Source organism: Microcebus murinus, chromosome 6 (genome assembly GCF_040939455.1).
Source record: "Microcebus murinus isolate Inina chromosome 6, M.murinus_Inina_mat1.0, whole genome shotgun sequence".
Classification (NCBI taxonomy): Eukaryota; Metazoa; Chordata; class Mammalia; order Primates; family Cheirogaleidae; genus Microcebus; species Microcebus murinus.
This window is the reverse complement of record NC_134109.1, coordinates 33,431,235-33,450,904: the sequence shown is the minus strand read 5'-3', so window position 1 is coordinate 33,450,904 and position 19,670 is coordinate 33,431,235. Positions and strand designations below refer to the sequence as shown.

The window sequence follows — 19,670 nt, the reverse complement described above, 5'->3', positions numbered from 1 at the left end:
ATCCTTGGCTTGGGGAAAGGAGGACCGACCAATACCATGTCTAATGCAAGAGGGGTCATTCTGCAAAGCAAGAACTAAACTGTATTGCAATTAGTAAGAAGGCTTTAAGCTTCCACTAGGTAGAGTGCTAATTTGTCCTGGTTTGCCTGGTTGGACATGGAAAGTTCCATGTTCTGGGAAACCCCATACTCTAAAAAACTTCGACTTCAGGCCCCCTCACCATTTGGTGGAGCTTTATAAATCTGAAAACTTCATCAAGAGTTTCTTAAAGCACCCACTGCGTGCTGACATCATTCCGAAGTGTACTCAGGGCACAGTGACGTCTGCATTTCTGGTCAGTGAGAATTCAGCCCGCCTCTGGAAGCACAGTAATGGACCCTCAGGTAGACACTATCTCTTCCCTGGGGGTGAGTCAGGGTCCTCTGTCAGAGCTGCTCCTTGGAAGACTGGTCGGTATGGTAACGTTCTGGGCTTTCCTCAATGTCTTCGTCCCTGGTTGGCTGTCAGCCTCCCAGGACCTAGCCTGGTCCCTGAGTCACTGCAGCAGCAGGTCAGTTCTCAGGCTCATCTGAGTTTTCAGAAGGCACCTGGCAGAAGGTTCTTACCTTGCTATGAGGGGAAAGCTTTCATCTAGAAACAGGTTTCAAACCTGAAACCTATAGCCAGGGGCCCAGGCTTCAACCCAAGAGAAGGTAATAGGATCAAACAGAAAATCCCCCCTCCGACCCTCATACTCCCAAACATTTTAATTTAACTTTGCAAATAGCACTCACATGGGCTGGACTCTTAAAGGTATCCTGGATCTCAAGTGCAAAAGGACATTGGGCACATCACAAATCCTGCCCCCCTGACAGTCTCTGCTTATGATGAAACAAAAGAGTGATTTGCAGAGAAATGTAAATCCAGGGGTGTGGACTGTTTGCCAACAGACCATCTCTGTAAAATAGGGCAATAATGGTGGCCACCTCAAACAGGGGAAGATAAGAGAATGCAGGGAGGGCGCTCAGCCCGGTGCCTGGCTGCAGCTGCAGTACTAGTGGTCGTGTGCTAGCCATGGAAGGAACCCCAGCTGCTGTTTCAATTTTTAAGACCTGGCTCCTCTAACCTGCCATACAATGAATCAGCCGCTCCCTTTTCCTGTACCTGTTTCCTTCCTTGGTTGAACCAGAGGGCAGTGTGGAGGCGCACCCTTCTGAGAGAGGTACCCTGGGAAGACAAGGCAAGGCTATGGCCATATGGAGCCGTATTTAAGCATTAGACTGCTGCAGAGGCTGGGCAGATTTCAGAAGATGTGGCCAAAGTCCTTGGCATTAGCTCTCCTGACTCATTTCTGTCAATGCAGTGTCGCTAGAGGGTCCCTTTGGATTGGGTGAGGAAGGAGCAGAGGAGATGAGGAAGGAAAGCATCTGGAAATGGGCACCCATTGAGTAGGGTGCAGTGGGACCTGCCAGTTAAGAAGGGTCTTGGGTCCCTTCAGTCTTCCTGCTCAGGGCCCTGCCTCTTGCCTCTTGTGCGAAACTCCAGAAAGTGACCCTGTGTCTTTCTGCTTGCCTCTTTCTTTCTATAACATCCTGCTCTAAGGGAACCGCCTTATAAATTTTATATTGACATGTAAATGACTGCTGGGGCTTTATGCTAGCTCATTTTCATAAACGGAGAAGCTTTCAGTCAAAGAAACAAATACCTTTAAGTAAGTGAGGGAGGCAGAAGGCCCTCCCAGCGACTAAGAAAGCACACTGCCCACTCCATCCAGAAAACTACCCGTGTTCCATAGCCTGGCTGTGGCAGGAGTCCCTGGCCGTTTGGGTTTAGCGGAACTGGGCAACGTTTGAACCCTTCATCCTCCGCCTGAAGTAGGAAAGTGGGCAGGGACGTGGTGGGGGGAGGCCAGGGAAGTTGCATGGAGCAGAGGTACACAAAGTAGGGCTTACTCGCCCCAAGTGCACTCCTCAGGGAAGGCAGGGGTGCGGAGAGCAGGGCAGAGCTCTGTGTCTTCAAAGCATGACTCTTCACTTAACTTGAAGCAAGGGGCACTGGCCTTCTGGCTCTTTAGGGTACCCTCAGCCCCACCTCTGCCAGGCTCTCCTGCACCATGAGACATCCCAGGCCATGGCTGGTGTGTTTGAGAGGAGCTCGTCTCATGGAGAGGTGCGGCCAATTTCAATACTGTCTGGGACTCACCATCTGCCTCAAGGGCTAAGACCAAACTAGGCCTGCATCACATTATGCTACCCAAGTGTTGGGGGTAAGAGGGTGTATTCAGGTTATCAGAGCAGGTCCAAAAAAAGGACTGGCAGGGAGTGCCACCTGCCCTTCCCCAGGGCAGCCCCACCCAGCAGCCCTCTTTGTTCAAGAAGGTCCTGGCCCAGCAGCCCCTGGGAAAGGGGCTCCAAAACAAAAGAAACAGGCCAGGCACTGTAGCTCATGCCTGTAATCCCAGCATGCTATAGAAGGCCAAAGCAGGAGGATTTGATTAAGGCCAGGAGTTCAAGACCAGCCTGGACAACAGTGAGACCCCATCTCTACAAATAATAGAAAAATTAGCCAGGTGTGGTGACGTGCGCCTGTAGTCCCAGCTACTCAGGAGGCTGAGGCAGGAAGATTACTTGAGCCCAGGAGGTTGAGGTTGCTAGGCCGATGCCACTGCACTCTAGTCAGGCAACAGAGACCAGTCTCAAAGAAAAAAGGCACACAAAACAGAAGAAACAGAGCCAGTCCTGGGACACAAACACCAGTATATCTTTATGTGCACGAATGTGAGAAGGAAGAGACAGAGAGACCAACGAAGACACAGAGCAGGCAATGGGTGCACAAACTGACCATGTGTCCTTCTCAGGAGCTGCCCAGCTGGGAGACAGTGCCACCTCTGCTTCAAAGGCCCTTTTGCAGAGTCAGGGCCTGCAGCTCCTCTAGGTCTGGGGTGGCCTCAGGGTAGAAGGCACTCTCGCTGCCATAGCGCGTCTAGGGCTGGGCCTCTGACCTGTCTTCACCCCCCAGTGACGATGTCTGCACAGCCCAGAGCTTCATAAATGCAGGTTATCATGAACTGACCCACTCAGCAGCTGCCCGCCTCCCCAGGAGACCCATTCAGAGCGAGGGACCAGAACAAAAGGGCTTCATGGGCACACCTTAGGTATTATTGCTGTGAATAAGCATAGGCCATTGTGACTCACTGGCATCAAAGAGGGGACAGGGGACGGGATGCCTAGCAGACATTGGAAGTGGTTCAACCATGCAGGGCAGCACTTTGCAACCAGTAACTCAGAGATGCTGCCATGTCCAGCAGAGAGAGGCCCAGGATACCAGGTGCAAGGACAGCCCACCAGCACCCCTACTGCTTAGCAGGGCTGGGATTACTCCAAACTTTTGAGTCCCTGGGCACTAAGGGATTGGGGGCCTAAAGATACCCGAAAAAGTGAAAGTTGAAGTCTGAGATGCCCCTGATGAGATCTGAACCTGCAGATCCTGTGGTCAGGCCACAGGTTGTTGCCACCCGTTGTTGGGGGCTCAGTGCCCTGTGAGGGGCAATAGGAGCAATGGGGCACTAGATGTAGCAGAAACGATGCTGCACGTGCCAGGCACACAGGCTCACCCCGGGACCTCCTGCACTTGGGAGCTTACAGGGCCCAGAGAGAAAATGGTACCAGGGAATGCCCACAAGGCAACGTCTGGAGCGGCAAAATCCGGTGGGCCACCTGAGGGGGCTTGCTCTGGCTGAGAATTATGTTTTTTTTGTTTTTTTGTTTGTTTTTTTTTTAATCTTCCTGGTCAATGTGGAAATGGCTGGCTGAGAATTATGGAGACCTTATGCTGGGAGACATCAACAAGCTGGCCACTGGATTCAGTTGTGGAAGGGGAGTGTGAAGGTGGACAGTGTGGCCTTGGGGTCCACACACCTAGATAATATGAAATTGAGGGAGGGGACCAAGGAAATTATGGCCCAGAGGGAACAGGAAAGCCAGACAATATTCTCCCTCTGGAATCCTCTCCACTCATAGAATGGGAGCAAACCACCCCCGCCAGGAGCCCGATTCCCTGTAGCCCCCAACACCTGGGAACTGGGGCCATAATGAAACCAAAGGCAGGGCTGGTCCCTGCAGAATGTAGTTCACCCCTGGATTAGAGGGGCCTACCCAGGGAAAAGGTGGGGAATGCCCTCCATTCTTCCCTAGACAGGGCCAACTGCAGAAAAATCCTGCCAAAGGCAGAGTCTCCAAGTCTTTCTCCTGACCTAGGACGCCACTGCCACCCACCCCGGCCCCGGCCTGTGCCCCGGCAGAGCTATCTGCATGGGCTTGGTGGAACAGCCAGCAAGGAAGAGATCCTCTCCACAGATGGTATTGTCACTTTTTAATGACCTATAAAAAGGGAAAAGCTAATTTCTATCTAAGAATCCTAGTGTGGTCAAGAAGAGACCAGGTACCATGGGATGGGCCACTTTCCAATGGACGCCTCCCCTCAGAGTTGGGGGCAAAGCCAGAAGTGTGCTGGAGTGAAGATTCACCTGTCCACTGCCAGCAATGGACCTGTCATGGGGGCAAGAGGGGCAACCAAGATGACAAGGCCCAAGAGTGTGGCAGGGTTAATACTGCTTAAGGAGCAAGCTCAAAGAGCCAGCCTCGTTGGGAGGAGTCGGGGAGAGGGCAGCCCTGAGAAGGCTCTGCAACAGAGCTGGGGCTAGGGCAGAGCCAGAACTGACCCATTCCCACAAAGGATGCTCCAAGAGCCTTCCAAGGCTGCAGGGTCCTTTCTTCCTCACTCGATCTCCAAGGGTCTCAACGCAGTAGCTGCCTCCTCCATCCCCTAGAAATTAGACTGCCCAGTTGGCTAGGAAATAAACGAGTCAGAGCATAGATGACCTAGGACTCTGCCCCTCTCCACTTAGCTGTCTTACCTCTAGGCCCCCACTGTGGATCCACCGGGCCCCTCTCAGCTTGACTGGAGGGTGTTATTTGTTTTCAGCAGGGCCCACCGGACCAGAGGGGGTGGGGAGGCATACCTCTGGAGTGCCCCCGGCAACAGGCCAGCAGGAGCGGTGGACAAAAGGCTGCGGGACAGGTGGGGCCTGCCTGGCAGCTGCAGTGTTGGCCAGGGACTCAGGGATGGGGTGGGTGTGGTGGCCACCATGGACAAAGGGCCGCTAGTGGTAAAGGCCTTGAAAACAAGAGAAAAGGGGAAACGCCACCGAACGCAGGGGGATTGAAACCTCCAAAAGCCCAAGGTTGGTGGGAATCCAGCACCACGGGGGCCCCCAAAAGGCCAAGGGAGCAGCGTGGGGAGGAGCCACGGGACGGTCTCCCAGCCCTTGCAGACCAGCCCTGCTGCCAAGCAGCCTCCCTGCTGCCCAGTCTCGCTCAGGCTGCAGCTCAGAGGCCCCAGGGAGGTATTGGTTGCAAGCAAGCACCTGAATATTGCCTAATGGAACCAGCCAAAGCCCAGCTAAATCCCGGTGAGCGGGAGGAAGGTCAGGCCTGGCCTCCCGCCCATGGCCCCATGCTCAACGTCCCTTAGCCAGGACAGGGCCTGCTGCTTCCACAGTCGACCGTGTAGTCCAGTCAGCCACAGGCCTCCTGCCGCCAGCCTCCGAGCTGGGCCAAGATCCATCACTCTTCCCAATGTCCTTCTGCTGCCTTGACATCCTCCCCCAACACCTGGCCACCACCCCCAGCACCAGCCCACTCTGGAGGGCGTGGGGCTGTGGGTGCCCCACACAGCTGAGGCAGGCCCAGGCCGGGCTTGTGCTGCACAGGAGGGGCAGCCCCACCAGCTTGGTCTCTTTGTCCATGAGTTCCACGAGAGAGCCCCAGGCCCCCCGCCAGCCTCCCTACTCAGTCGGTCTTGACGTGGCCGTTGGCCAGGGCCAGGGGGCCGCTGGGCTCCCCCGGCTCTGCGTCCTTGTCGAAGCGGAGGCGGAGGGTGTTGCGGATGATGAACTGCTCCATGATGAGGGCCCCGCAGAACCAGGGCACGGCGTACTCCAGGGTGATGAGGCCCATGAAGTCAAAGTCGAACTGGGAGTAGTCCCAGGGGCAGGCGTTGAACTGGCGCAGGATGAAGCCAGTGGTGAACTCCCACAGGTAGGTCCAGAGCGTGTAGATGAGGCAGCGCAGCAGCAGCGGGCAGCGGCCCCGCAGGCGCAGGTACATGCGCTCCACGATGAGGATGGAGGTGCCGTAGATGAAGAGGGCCCACACGCTCGTGACCCCCGGGAACTTCCAGTTCAAGTTCACCACGAACTCCCAGGCCGCCGTGAACATCACCTCGCAGAAGTAGCCGTGGATGGCGTACAGGTACCAGCGGGACAGCGCCGTCAGGGGCTCGGCAGAAGCCATGGTGCAGACTGGGGCTGGCTGCCGGGGACACAGAGACACGGGTGAGGGGAGAGCCACCGCTGCTGCCACCCCCCGCAGCCCACGCCTCGGGTGTGACCGGCTGGCGGGGATTTCAAACCTGCCTCTACTTTCTCCGTCCCCTAGGGAGGTGTCTACTACACTCTCTCTGACTTCTTTGGATTATCTGTGGTCAACTGCGGCGTTGGCTGTCTTGCGCCATCAGTCACCTCCATGTCTAGGCTGCCGGCAGATTTCTCACCAGGCCCATCCACTGGGGACCCCATGTCTTCCCTCATTTCTGCTCCAACAATTCCATGTCACTCACATTTCTGAGATCTTTCTACATAACCTATCACATTTGCATTCCTGTGTGCATGCATTTTAACCATTTTAAGTGTACCAATCCAGTGGTATTAACTATATTCACAATTTTGTGTAACCATCACCACCATCCATTTCTAGAAGGTTATCATCATCCCAAACTAAAACTCTGTACCCATTAAACACCAACTCCCCATGCTCCCACCCTTAACCCCTGGCAACCACCATTCCACTTTCTCTAAGAATTTCACTACTCTAACTGCCTCACACAAGTGGAATCATACAAATACTATCCTTTTGTGACTGGCTTACTTCACTTAGCATAATGCCTTTAAGGTTCATCCATGTTGTAGCGTGTCAGAATTTCCTTCCTTCTTGATGCTGAATCGTATTCCATGTACAGATCACATTTGTTTATCCACTCATCTGCTGATGGACACCTGGGTTGCTTCCACCTTTTGGCTACTGTGAACAAGGCTACTATGAACACAGGTATACCAATGCTTTCAATTCTTTTGGGTACAAACCCGGAAATGGATATGCTGGATCATACGGTAATTCCACAGTTAACTTTTTGAGGAGCCACCATGCTGTTTTCCACAGCGGTGGCACCATTTTACATTCCCATCAGCAATGTACAAAGGGTTCCAATTTCCCCACATCCTTGCCAACACTTGTGATTTTCTGTTTGTTTTATAATAGCCACCCTAATGGGTATGAAGTGGTATCTCATTGTGGTCACATTTGTCTCTGTCACATTAAATGGGGTTTTGGTGTTTAGTTTCAGTGTTGAGGAGAAACCAATGAATTGGCAAAAGAAAGAGTCCTCCCTTCTCTTTATGTCCTGCCCACCCTCAAACCCTGCCAGTCTTCACAGCCCGGCTCCCATCCTGCTTCCCCGAAGACCAGGCTGACCCACAGGCATCTCTATGTCTTTCTCGCCTTCTACCAGTGACTGCGTGGACCACTCGTTTGGCCCATTATCAAATGGCACCCTACTAACTTTTGATCCAACTAGCCCATGTGAACTCCTGAGGGCAGCAACTATTGTGCAGCCCTGTGTTTTGCACCTTTGGCAAGGGCCTCTTCTGAGCAGGCCCTCTGTAAATGACATACCCTATTTACGTGCAGGGTGGCGTGGGAGAGCTCCGGGCGGCATCAAGAATGGGAAGGCAGGGGACACCCAGCTTGACATCTCTGCCAATGCCCTCTTCAAGGTGGGAGAAGAGACAGAGGTTAAGGAGACGACATCTGCAGGACACCTGCCTGCCTGGGCACCCAGCCTCATTTTTCAGCTAAAGCAGGCCTGGTTACTGTACCTGCCCCCCACTATGCATTGCCTGGTGTCTTCCATTCACATTTTGTCCTTGGTTCTTATATAATTACGACTCATATGCAGGTCAGATAGTTTTACTTCTATTTTTTTTTAGATGACACAATTGGGGCTCAGAGAGGGGACATCATTTGCCTCATATTCCGGGGCCAGTAAATGGAAGAGCTGAGACTAGGACCAGTATCTCTTGTTTTCTACTTCAAAACTCATCCCACCGCATACTGCGACCCTTCTCCTGGACATGTGTGCCTAATGTCACTCCCCTGCTCAAGAACATCCACCAGCTCCCCATTTCCTAAGAAAACACTACAACGTCCCTGGCCTGGCATTCAAGGCTGTTCATGACCTTGCCCCAAATCTATTTTTCCAGCCTTATTCTCTCTCACAATCCTGCTCTCCTTGGCTTACCCCCATGCCTTTGCAGCTCCTATTCTTGCTGTTTGGTGTGCCTTTGTCCTCTTACTTCCACAGGTACAAACCCAGCTTACAGGCTACTTTCGGAACAAAATCTTTCGTCCCCTCAGCCCCAAGTCCTCTCTTCCTCCTCTGAATTTTCATAGCACTTACTCTGCCTCTTCCTCTTCAGCACAGATTTTCTGTTGAATTGCGTAGAGAACTTTCAGTCCCCAGCCAAACCTCTTTCCTGTGTTCTGCACCTATATATTAAATATCTTGCTCCTTCCTAAACACTTCCGCCTAAATGTCCTATAGGTACCCCAAACTCCTTTCCTAAATCAAACTCATTGTCTTTCCCCAAAACCGATATCCCTCCTAGGACCCCATCCTGATTAATGGCACCACCGTACACCCAGTTAGAAGCTGGAGGTAGGCTGGGCACACAGTGGCACTCGTGTAGTCCAAACTATTTGGAAGGCCAAGGTGGGAGGAAAGCTTGAGTCCAGGAGTTGGAGGCTGCAGTGAGATATGAACACACCACGGCATTCCAGCCTGGGCAACAGAGCAAGACCCTGTCTCTATAAAACTCACAAAGAAACAAAGAAAAAAGCAGCAGCAGCAGCAGCCAGAGGCTCTGGAGTCACTTAGCTCCCTCTGTCACATGCCCACTCTGAAGTGAGTGAGAGTAGGGGCCTTGTCTGTCTGGTCCGGCACTGTATCCCCAACACAAGCATATAAGCCTTCCCCACACACACAGTAAGCAGTCCATACAAGAATGAAGACGCTTCTTAGGCCGTTAGCAATTGCCACGTAACAAATCATCCCCAAACTCTGTGGCCTCAATCACCTGTCATGTACTATTATTACAGCTCGCATATCTGTGGGTTGGTGCATCTTGGCCGGCCTTGGCCATGAGACTGTGAGTCATCTGGGGCTCCTGGCTAGGGCAGTGCAGCTGAGGTGGCTCTGCTCGCCTGTCTCTCGTCCTCCTCCTGGGCTCAGACTTGCCGGGCATGCTCTCGTCACATCCAGGGCAGAGGCCGAGGTGAGCCTGCCCGGCTGCACAAGTGCGGCTCAGGGCTCCGGTTAAGGCATGCCCACAAACTTCCCATGTGCCAAGGCAAGTCACTTGGCAAAGCCACCAGGTCAGCCGCTAAGTCCTGCCCTTTCTACCTCTTAAATGTCTTTGGAATCCATCTCCTCCTTCTCCATTCCTCTCTTCTCATTGCTGCTCTTCTGGTTCAAGCCCTCATCATGTCTCACATGGACGACTTCTCAACAACTGTCTCCCAGCTTTGCCTTGTTCCCTCCCAATTCACTGATATAAAAGGGTCTGTATGTAGAGAGCAATCTTTCTAAAACGCAAATGTGATGTTTCTCTCTTACAGCCCATTAGTGGATCTTCAGCATCTACAGAGTAAAGCTCAAACCCCTAGGGAGGGCTGGCAAAGCCCTTCACAAGCACTCTCTGCCTCAGATCCTGTCCTCCAGATCTCTACACTGCAGTTTGTGCCACCTGGGACGCCCTTCCCACCTGTGACCTTTCTTCCCCCCACGCCTGTGAGGCCATACTCCTGTTTCAAAACCCAGCTCCTCCTCCATGAGGACTCTCCTAAACACCCCACCTCCCACCTCCATGCCCTCGCTTGTCTGTGGTCCCAGTTAGCACTCTGCCCTGCTACGACTCATCCAAAGGCCAGCACTAGTAGCCAACAAGTAAGAATGTTTAATACAATATTGAGAAAAAAGATTCAAAATCGAATATTTATTTAACATGACTGATTTTGCAAAGGCATACATACATGTAAATAGACAAAAAACTTAGCAACAATCATCTCTGGATGGTGATATCATGTGACTTTTTTTCCTGTATATTCTAAAAGTTTTTCCTAATAAGCATGTATAACTTTTATAAAAATAAAATTTTATCTTAAAAATGCTTGTTGAGCCCAGGACTTGAAAGTTAAAGTAAGCTATGGTTGTGCCATTGCACTCCAGTCTGGGAGACAGTGCAAGACCCTGTCGCTATTTAAAAAAAAAAGAAAGGTCTTTGTATCTGTGTAACTGAAAAAAAAAAAAAAAATGCTTGTTGAATGAATAGGTATTAATTCTCTTGGTACCTTGTATTTAGAAGATGTCCAGTAAATTTGCCAAACCAGTGAACCTAAGGAAACCTGAATTCATGTAGAGTTAATGCAGGTTTTTCCCTCCTGAGCCAACCTAACAATAAACCATGACTCACAGTTTAAACATGTTGAGTTGGTTGAGCTCAGGGGCTCCGGATCCTAACTGCCTGGGTTGCAATCCTGGCCGATGCTCCTGCCTGTGGGATCTAAGGCTTGGTACCCCTGACTGCTCCGTGCCTCTCTCTCCTTATAGGTAAAGTGAGGATAATAAAAGTAACTACCACAGAAGGTTATTGTGAGGATGAATGAGCTAATTGACCTAATATATACACACTACCTAGAATACACCAAATGCTCCAGAAAGGATAACTGTCATTTCTGACACAGAGCCAGACTTCTGGACAGTCCCTCCTGCTTTGAGCACACCTCCTACCTGAGGAAAGGTCACTCTGCCCCAGCCCTTGCCAGCCTCCAGGCAGCCTTGCCTGTCTGGCAGGTTAGGTCTTCACCTCTACCCTGAGCACCAAGCCAGGGAGCCAAGAATGCCTACGAGGACAATAATCCCACATATAGCCCCAAGAGAACAAAACTCCCACATACAGCCTAGGAGAGTAACTGTGAGCTGCCAGTGTCCCTGTGGCTACACAGGGATTACTTAAAGGGGAAGGAGCTCAGAACCAGCACTGAGGGTCAGGCCTGAAAAGAGGTGGAATGAGGCTGGGCAGGATGGGTCTGTAATCCTAGCATTCTGGAAGGCCGAGGTGGGAAGATTGCTTGAGGTCAGGAGTTCAACACCAGCCTCAGCAAAACCCTGTGTGTACTAAAAATAGAAAAAATTAGCTGGGCATGGTGGTGCATGCCTGTAGTCCCAGCTACTTGGGAGGCTGAGGCAGGAGGATTGCTTGAGCCCACGAGTTTGAGGTTGCTGTGAGCTAGGCTGACACCACAGCACTCTAACCTGGGTGACAGAGTGAAACTGTCTCAAAAAAAAGGAAAGAAGAAAGAAAGAAAGAAAGAAAGAAAGAAGGAAGGAAGGAAGGAAGGAAGGAAGGAAGGAAGGAAGGAAGGAAGGAAGGAAGGAAGGAAGGAAGGAAGGAAGGAAGGAAGGAAGAAAGAGAATGGAATGAAAGGGGCACAGCCTCTTACACCCTCATTTTATCCTATATTGCCCCCCATCTTAGGTGAGGGGAGAACAGACTTAGGCTCCAGTCACATACCAAGGAGGGGCTGTGGCCCTGGGGCAGGGCAGCATGGGCACAGGGATCTGGAGACCACTCAGCTTCCCAGCTGACTCAGGCCCCTCTGAATTTAGGTCTGCCCACCTGGCCTGCACACACACCCCTGGCTCTCCCAGCCCCCAGGACCTAGGCTGGGGGAAGGGGCTCCCTGCTCAGAGGTACACTCCTACATCTTGACATGACTGCATGGATCTCATTACTTGGGCCAGCCCCCGCCTTGACGCTAACTTTAAACCTGCTCTTCTAGCCTCTGATCTCTTCTTCCCGGGACGGCCAAAAATGGTTTCCCAACCAGTAACTAATCAGATGTTCCAGGCTCTCCCCCTACCCTACCCCATCAGGTAACTTGGCACAGCTGGACCCCAAAACCCTACAGCAGCAGATGAAAGGGGTAACTGTCAAGGGAGAGAAGAACCTCGGGTGAAAGAGGGCTGGGATGGCAGCTCACAGTGCGGTGGGAAATACTGGGATTAGAGGCAGGGAATTGGCATGGGTACTTGTTCAGAACACCACTCCCCAACCCATTTCAAATAATCACAGGAGCCATGCTTAAACTTTGAGCTAGGACAGGCTCACCAACCCTCTGCTGGGCACAACAGGCCCCCCCTCACTCCCCCACCTGACCTGCCATGGCCCAGGCCCCTTCCAGTACCTTCTCGCTCAGCTGTGGGACAAAGAGCCTGGGCAAAGCCTGCAGCAGGAAGAACCAACAGCTCTGCGGACAGTGCCTCTTTCTCCCCTGATAAATACAACCATTCTGAGTAATGTGACACAGGACAGCCCAGGGACAAAAATTTAAAGTGGAGTAAAGAGGAGGAGGGCATAAGCAAGAGTGAAAGCTGGGGAAAGAGTTTCAAGATTAGTGGATGGTTTCGTAAGCGGGATTTGAGAGAAAAACACATAAGAGCCCTCATGCTTGATGAAAGGGCCTGGGGCCACGCAGTCCCAGCACAGGCCAGGACTCAAGGTGACTTGTCAGGGCAGGGAACTGCCCCTCCAAGGGAACTAGTGACAGGGAAGGGAGCTGGCCTTCAGAGTAACTCACCTGCTGCTCTCTGAGCCTGCTGACCTATTCCCCAGGGGACAGAGGGCAGTGTGAGCAATTGAGAGGGGTGAAGAGTTATAGGTCTAAGACAGGCTGGAGGCAAAACCAGATGCCCCTGGTTTTGTCAAAAACTCCCATGTTGGCCGGGCACGGTGGCTCATGCCTGTAATCCTAGCACTCTGGGAGGCCGAGGTGGTAGATCGCTCAAGGTCAGGAGTTCGAAACCAGACTGAGCAAGAGCGAGACCCCGTATCTACTAAAAAGAGAGAAATTAATTGGCCAACTAAAATATAGGGAGGCCAGGCGCGGAGGCTCACAGCTATAATCCTAGCACTCTGGGAGGCCGAGGCAGTGGATCACTCAAGGTCAGAGCAAGAGCGAGACCCCGTCTCTACTAAAAATAGAAAGAAATTAATTGGCCAACTAAAAATATATAGAAAAACTTAGCCAGGCATGGTGGCACATGCCTGTAGTTCCAGCTACTCGGGAGGCTGAGGCAGAAGGATTGCATGAGCCCAGGAGTTGGAGGTTGCTGTGAGCTAGGCTGATGCCACGGCACTCTAACCCAGGCAACAGAGTGAGTCTCTGTCTCAAACAAACAAAAAATCCCATGTTGTTCCAGGAAGTTAAGGTGCCACCACACAATGACTCAGGGAATTTCTGTCCAGAGAACTATCTTGCTAGAACATTGGGATTCCCTTCCCATGCAGGCAGGCCTTCTTCTTTCACTTCTCAAGCTTCACTTCCCACCCCTTCCAAACCCACCTAAATCCCCACAGTTTCATGCCCTCAGGAGACCCACATCCCTCCTAGGAAGCCCCTGAGGGCAAGGCAGTGGAACCAGTCCTGGGAGGCTCCATGCTGGAGGTGAGTGCAGTCCATGGGAGGAAGAAGTTGCTCTTCCATGTGGGCTAAGATGCAAGGTCTGAAACTACCCTGAGCTTCCCCTGCGGCCATCAGTTAGAGGGGGAGGAAAACAGGGCTTGCTTCAGGGCCAGAAGGGAAGCAAGTGGAGGGAAACACCTGCAGCCAGTGATGGCTCAGATACCACAGGGCTCCACACTCTTGCTATAGGCAGCCCCCAGGAAAGCCTTAATGGGGATCAGTGATGCTACAGGCCGTAATGGGGTCCTCCCCCACCTCCCAACTCGGTACTTTCCATGTTAATCCTCAAGCCCATTTTAGAGATGGGGAAAGTGAGGCAGAAAGAACCTACATTCTTTTTTTTTTTTTTTTTTGAGACAGAGTCTCGCTTTGTTGCCCAGGCTAGAGTGAGTGCCATGGCGTCAGCCTAGCTCACAGCAACCTCAAACTCCTGGGCTCAAGCAATCCTCCTGCCTCAGCCTCCCAAGTAGCTGGGACTACAGGCATGCACCACCATGCCTGGCTAATTTTTTCTATATATATTAGTTGGCCAATTAATTTGTTTCTATTTATAGTAGAGACGGGGGTCTCACTCTTGCTCAGGGTAGTTTCGAACTCCTGACCTCGAGCAATCCACCCGCCTCGGCCTCCCAGAGTGCTAGGATTATAGGCGTGAGCCACCGCTCCCGGCCAGAACCTACATTCTTACAGCTATAAAAGGCAGAGTAAGAATTCAAACCCCGCAAGTCTGGCTCGAGTCTTCACTCCTAATCAGCACACTGCACTACCTCTGAGGCTGACCGCAGGCTGCACAGACGGCATTACCATTTTCTGAATTTCTGCTTCTGGAAGGCTGGGATGGTACGTGGAGAGACAACAGGAAGCAATGAAAAGGACATGAGCTTCTAGGTAGATCATCAAAGCTCACAACTGGGTGTTAGAGCTACCAAAGGTTCCCAGCCTATTCCTCAGGCCAAGTTCTGACTGGATCCACACAAAGTCCTACATGGTCAAAGCTGATTCTCCCAGGACCATGGCAACTGCCAACCTTCAGGGCCTCAAGGTATGTGCCATTCAAAGACCTCTCACCAGGACACAGATGACCCAGAGCCTCCTTGGCTACCAGCCCACCCCAGTGCTCCTGGGAACCTCAGACAGCCAACCCCTGCCACAGAAACACCAGCTGAGAGCACCGCCTAGCGTGCAGGAAGCCCAGGAGCCATCTACCTGGGGCAGCAGCCACAGTACCAGGAGCAACTGTTCCACACACAGGATTTTAGGGGCCTCAAATACTAAGCAGTCCCAGCAGAAGGCACAACAGGGCGAGTGGGCTTGGAGAACGGAGTCAGTCTTAGCATAGAGGTCCACAGGGCTCAGGAAGCAAAGGCATTTGGCATGTTGCCTGGAATGTTCTTCCCAGGCCTTCGCGTGGCCACCTCCCTGTTATCATTCAGGTCTCAGCCCAGCTGTCACCCCTCAGACCTTCTCTGGCTCCCCAATCCATGATAGCCTCTGTCACTCACATCATTCCATCTTATTTTCTTCATAGAACTTTCACTTTCTGATATTTTGCTACTTATTTATGGTCTGTCTCTCCTCAGCTAGAATGAAAGCTTTATGAGGGCAGGCCCATTGTCTTGTTCGCTGCTGGGTAACCAGTGCCTAGAGTGTGCCTGGCAATAGCAATAATGACTGGGGAATCCATGGATGGATGGATAGTGGATAGGCCCCTAAACACTGATGAGGGCAGGTATAAACAGCTAGCTGGCTTGGCCTCTCTCTTCTCCTCTTTCGTAGGAAATACAGCCTTCTAAAATTTTTAATTCTAGCATTTTAAAATATCTTTGTTTTTTCTGATTACAAAAGTAATGTGTGCTCACAGCTAAAATTTACACGTTACAGAAACGAATGAAGTAGAAAGCAAGAGTAACCCATAATCTCATATCTTAGTGAAAGTCACTATTAATGGTATGTGGTAAAGTCATCCAAATTAAACTTCGTTTTAAAAGAAGCCAATCCTGACCCATGTCTCTCAGTACAAAAAAAATAAATAAGTAAAAAAAGCCAATCCATGCATCACAGAAAAAAAATAGATAAATGCACACAACTAACAGACATTATCATTTCCCCTTTATAATCTTTTCCCCTGTGTGTTATTTTACAGGTTGCCTTAATCTACTTACACTGCAACCTGCTGTTGATTCATTGTACTATAACTGTTTTTCCAAGTTGCTATATAGCCTATGTGCACATTATTATAGTAGCTGTATAATATTCCACCAAGTGAAAAACTATAATTTACTCAACCTAGATGTTGATTCCACAAAGGGAACAACTGTTTCCCATTTCCACTATTACGGATGATACCACAAGAAATATCTTCTGGCCGGGCGCTGTGGCTCACGCCTGTAATCCTAGCTCTTGGGAGGCCGAGGCGGGCGGATTGCTCAAGGTCAGGAGTTCAAAACCAGCCTGAGCGAGACCCCGTCTCTACTATAAATAGAAAGAAATTAATTGGCCAACTGATATATATATAAAAAAAAAAAAAATTAGCCGGGCATGGTGGCGCATGCCTGTAGTCCCAGCTACCCGGGAGGCTGAGGCAGAAGGATCACTGGAGCCCAGGAGTTTAAGGTTGCTGTGAGCTAGGCTGACGCCACGGCACTCACTCTAGCCCGGGCAACAAAGTGAGACTCTGTCTCAAAAAAAAAAAAAAAAAAAAACAAAAAAAAAAAAAACTAAAAAAAAAAAAAAAAAAAAAAAAAAAGAAATATCTTCTGGCTGGGGCGCAGTGGCTCACACCTGTAATCCTAGCACTCTGAGAGGATTGCTTGAGGCTTGAGGTCAGGAGTTCGAGCGACCAGCCTAAGCAAGAGCAAGACCCCATCTTTACTAAAAATAGAAAAATTAGCCAGGCGTGGTGGCGCACACCTGTAGTCCCAGCTACTTGGGGGCTGAGTTAAGAGGATCGTTTGAGCCTAGGAGTTTGAGGTTGCTGTGAGCTTGGCTGACGCTACAGCACTCTAGCCTGGGCAACACAGTGAGACTCTGTCTCAAAAAATAAAGAAACATCTTCTATGCCTTTGATAAAAGAATTCAGTCCTTTTCTTCTGTAGGACTATTTCCTAATAAGAAGTAGAATCACTAATATCTCCAAGTAATATGAAAAAAGAAAAGAAAAACCAATAGAATCACTAGACCAAAGGGTAGAACCGTCTTAAGGCTGACGGTGTAGACTGCTCTGGGAAGACACGTCATGTGGGGCCTCCCATCTCAGTCACATTCCAATCAAGAGAGGCTTTTACGTCCTCAAATCCCCCTCCTACATGGTCTAGGCTTGCTCACACCACCCCAGCTACAAATCCACTCAAGAACACCCTTCTTGGGCCGGGCGCTGTGGCTCCCACCTGTAATCCTAGCTCTTGGGAGGCCGAGGTGGGCGGATTGCTCAAGGTCAGGAGTTCAAAACCAGCCTGAGCAAGAGCGAGACCCCGTCTCTACTATAAATAGAAAGAAATTAATTGGCCAACTGATATATATATAAAAAATTAGCCGGGCATGGTGGTGCATGCCTGTAGTCCCAGCTACCCGAGAGGCTGAGGCAGAAGGATCACTCGAGCCCAGGAGTTTGAGGTTGCTGTGAGCTAGGCTGACGCCATGGCACTCACTCTAGCCTGGGCAACAAAGCGAGACTCTGTCTCAAAAAAAAAAAAAAAAAAAAGAACACCCTTCTTGACACCCCACCCCCAGTTATAACCTAGTTTTGCAAACCCAGGCTAAGTGGGAAAACAGATTCTAGCCCTGAGTTGTAAACTCAACTGCGAGAGTCAAGATCTACCTAAATATCTACCTAGTTACCCTTTTTCCACTCCCTGCAAACTTCCTGCATGGAATCCAGTCAAGACTGCAAAGGTGCCAGCCCTGCCTGCCTACCTGCCTTCCAGGCAGGTCCCTTCTGCTCATCCCCGATCCCACCATTGGACTGTCTGCCCTGTATAGACACAACAGCCTTCAGGCCAGACATGCCTCTTGGGCTTGGGAAAGCAGCCAATTGTCATTTTTAAAAGCAGTATCAAGGAAAAGCTAAGAGACTGAGCTGGGAAGGAAGGCCAAGTGAGGACAGGCAAGGTTGTGTGGCTAGGGGCCTTCTCACCCTACCTGGAGCTAGCTACTCTTGCTGAGAAGAGATGATGACTCATGGCAGAAGCAGGAGGACTCGGTTCCTCCTGACCCCCTGATGGTCACTTTTTTTTTTTTTTTTGAGACAGAGTCTCACTTTGTTGCCCAGGCTAGAGTGAGTGCCGTGGCGTCAGCCTGCCTCACAGCAACCTCAATCTCCGGGGCTCAGCGATCCTACTGCCTCAGCCTCCCGAGTAACTGGGACTATAGGCATGTGCCACCATGCCCGGCTAATTTTTTGTATATATATTTTTAGTTGGCCAATTAATTTATTTCTATTTTTGGTAGAGACGGGGTCTCGCTCAGGCTGGTTTCGAACTCCTGACCTTGAGCAATCCGCCCGCCTCGGCCTCCCAAAGTGCTAGGATTACAGGCGTGAGCCATCACGCCCAGCCTTGATGGTCACTTTTATGGCAGCTAAGGCTTCACAAACTCCCTCATCCCTCAGGGCCCTGGATGCTCTACTCAAGGGACAGCACCACATGAATTGCTCATGGCTGCTGGGCCGAGTGCAGTCCCAGGTGAGGTACCGGCCCCCCTGCACGGATGTAAAGCCCAATGGCCAAAGTAGACGCTATCTTCCAGGTGTGGGTGTCTGGCTTCAGTCGTGTCAGCTGAGCTGGGTCTGGCCCAGTTTGGGGTGGCCATGTGGCTGTAAGATGGCTCCAGCACTGGACATGGCCTGATATTTGACACGGCCCTCCCACTCCGGAACTGTAGCCCTGTGATGGGCCCCTGGACAGGAAGCAGGCTCAGAACTAGACCTCCAGACCCGCGCTGTTAAGGCGCCAGGCAGGCAGCTGGAGCTGGCAATCCCCTGGGTGCCCGTAACATACTCACTTATCACACCCTGGAGTGCGCGGCTCAGAACAGACATCAGGATCACTGCCCAGGAGTGTCCCGGGTTCACCTCTGTTGGCTGGGCCTCGGTGCCATTCTCAGCAATGTAGGCAAGCACCAGCCCCAGGGCTTAGCTGATCCTTGGCTGGTGGGCTGGCAGCTTCCATGTGTCCCTGGGAATAAAAGAGGAGGCCTTCATTAGTTTCAACTGCCCCCAGCAGATCCAAGGCAAACACTGCAAGGCCCTGGGCTCTGGGCTCAGCACTGCACACTCATCCTGCCCTGGCCACCAGGGCCCTTTCCTGGAAACTGCCACCTCCTCTGTGCTATTCTGTTTGCTCAAGTCTGATTAATCCAGCCACGTGAACCTGTGGACAGTCCATACATGGCCTTAGGACTTAGGGTTTCTTGCACCATAACTGAATGTGTACACACTTGTTAATCTGAGAGGGGATATAATTTTAGAATCCATTTCCATCCTCATTTAGCTTCAAATTACACTCTCACCTTCACCCTGTAGCGGGTACATCTGTTCTCAAGGGCGGTCAAGAACCCCATGGAAGGCAAACAATGTAGGACATGTGTTTTACCATTTGGGGAGTCAAGAACAACCACACAGAGGACCAAGCAAACAAACACACTGTGTGCTAAAAGCCCCTGCCAGCAGTTCCACCACCCTAACATCTATATAGCTCATTTTATTATTTTGCTATTATTATTACAGCTCTTTTTACTAACATCCATAACTGGCTACAAGCTGACATAAATCCTACTTTATAATGCCCTTTGCCATGTACATATTTTTAATAGTATCCCTAAGACTTGACCAATTTATAGAGATGCCAACATTTTTTGTTTTAATATGAAGGCGCTGAAGCTTCCCTGAGAAGCCCCTGGATATAGCACCATCTGCACATGCCCAAGGACAGCACTCAGGCCCAGCATGGCCCTACAGGACAGACCAGCCGCTCAGAAGCTAAGAACAGTATGTGACTG

The 19,670-nt window shown here is 51.0% G+C and overlaps 1 protein-coding gene across 8 annotated transcripts in view; it reads right to left on the bottom strand.

Annotated features, from left to right (window-relative positions):
* Positions 1 to 4,333: 4,333 nt before the first annotated feature.
* Positions 4,334 to 19,670, bottom strand: part of TMEM229B (transmembrane protein 229B) — a 42,503-nt gene continuing 27,166 nt past the window's right edge. For 6 of the 8 annotated variants that reach the window (XM_012781109.3, XM_076003927.1, XM_012781103.3 and 3 more), the window contains 4 exons: positions 18,675 to 18,847; positions 7,770 to 7,863; positions 6,966 to 7,118; positions 4,334 to 6,350 (listed from right to left, as the gene is read on the bottom strand). In XM_012781109.3, the coding sequence (XP_012636563.1) occupies positions 5,829 to 6,350; positions 6,966 to 6,995 (552 nt within the window). In that variant the 5' untranslated portion in view covers positions 6,996 to 7,118; positions 7,770 to 7,863; positions 18,675 to 18,847 and the 3' untranslated portion in view covers positions 4,334 to 5,828. Of the gene's footprint in view, positions 6,351 to 6,965; positions 7,119 to 7,769; positions 7,864 to 18,674; positions 19,555 to 19,670 lie in introns of those variants that run through there. The other 2 variants (XM_012781115.3, XM_076003928.1) reach the window with 2 other exon arrangements.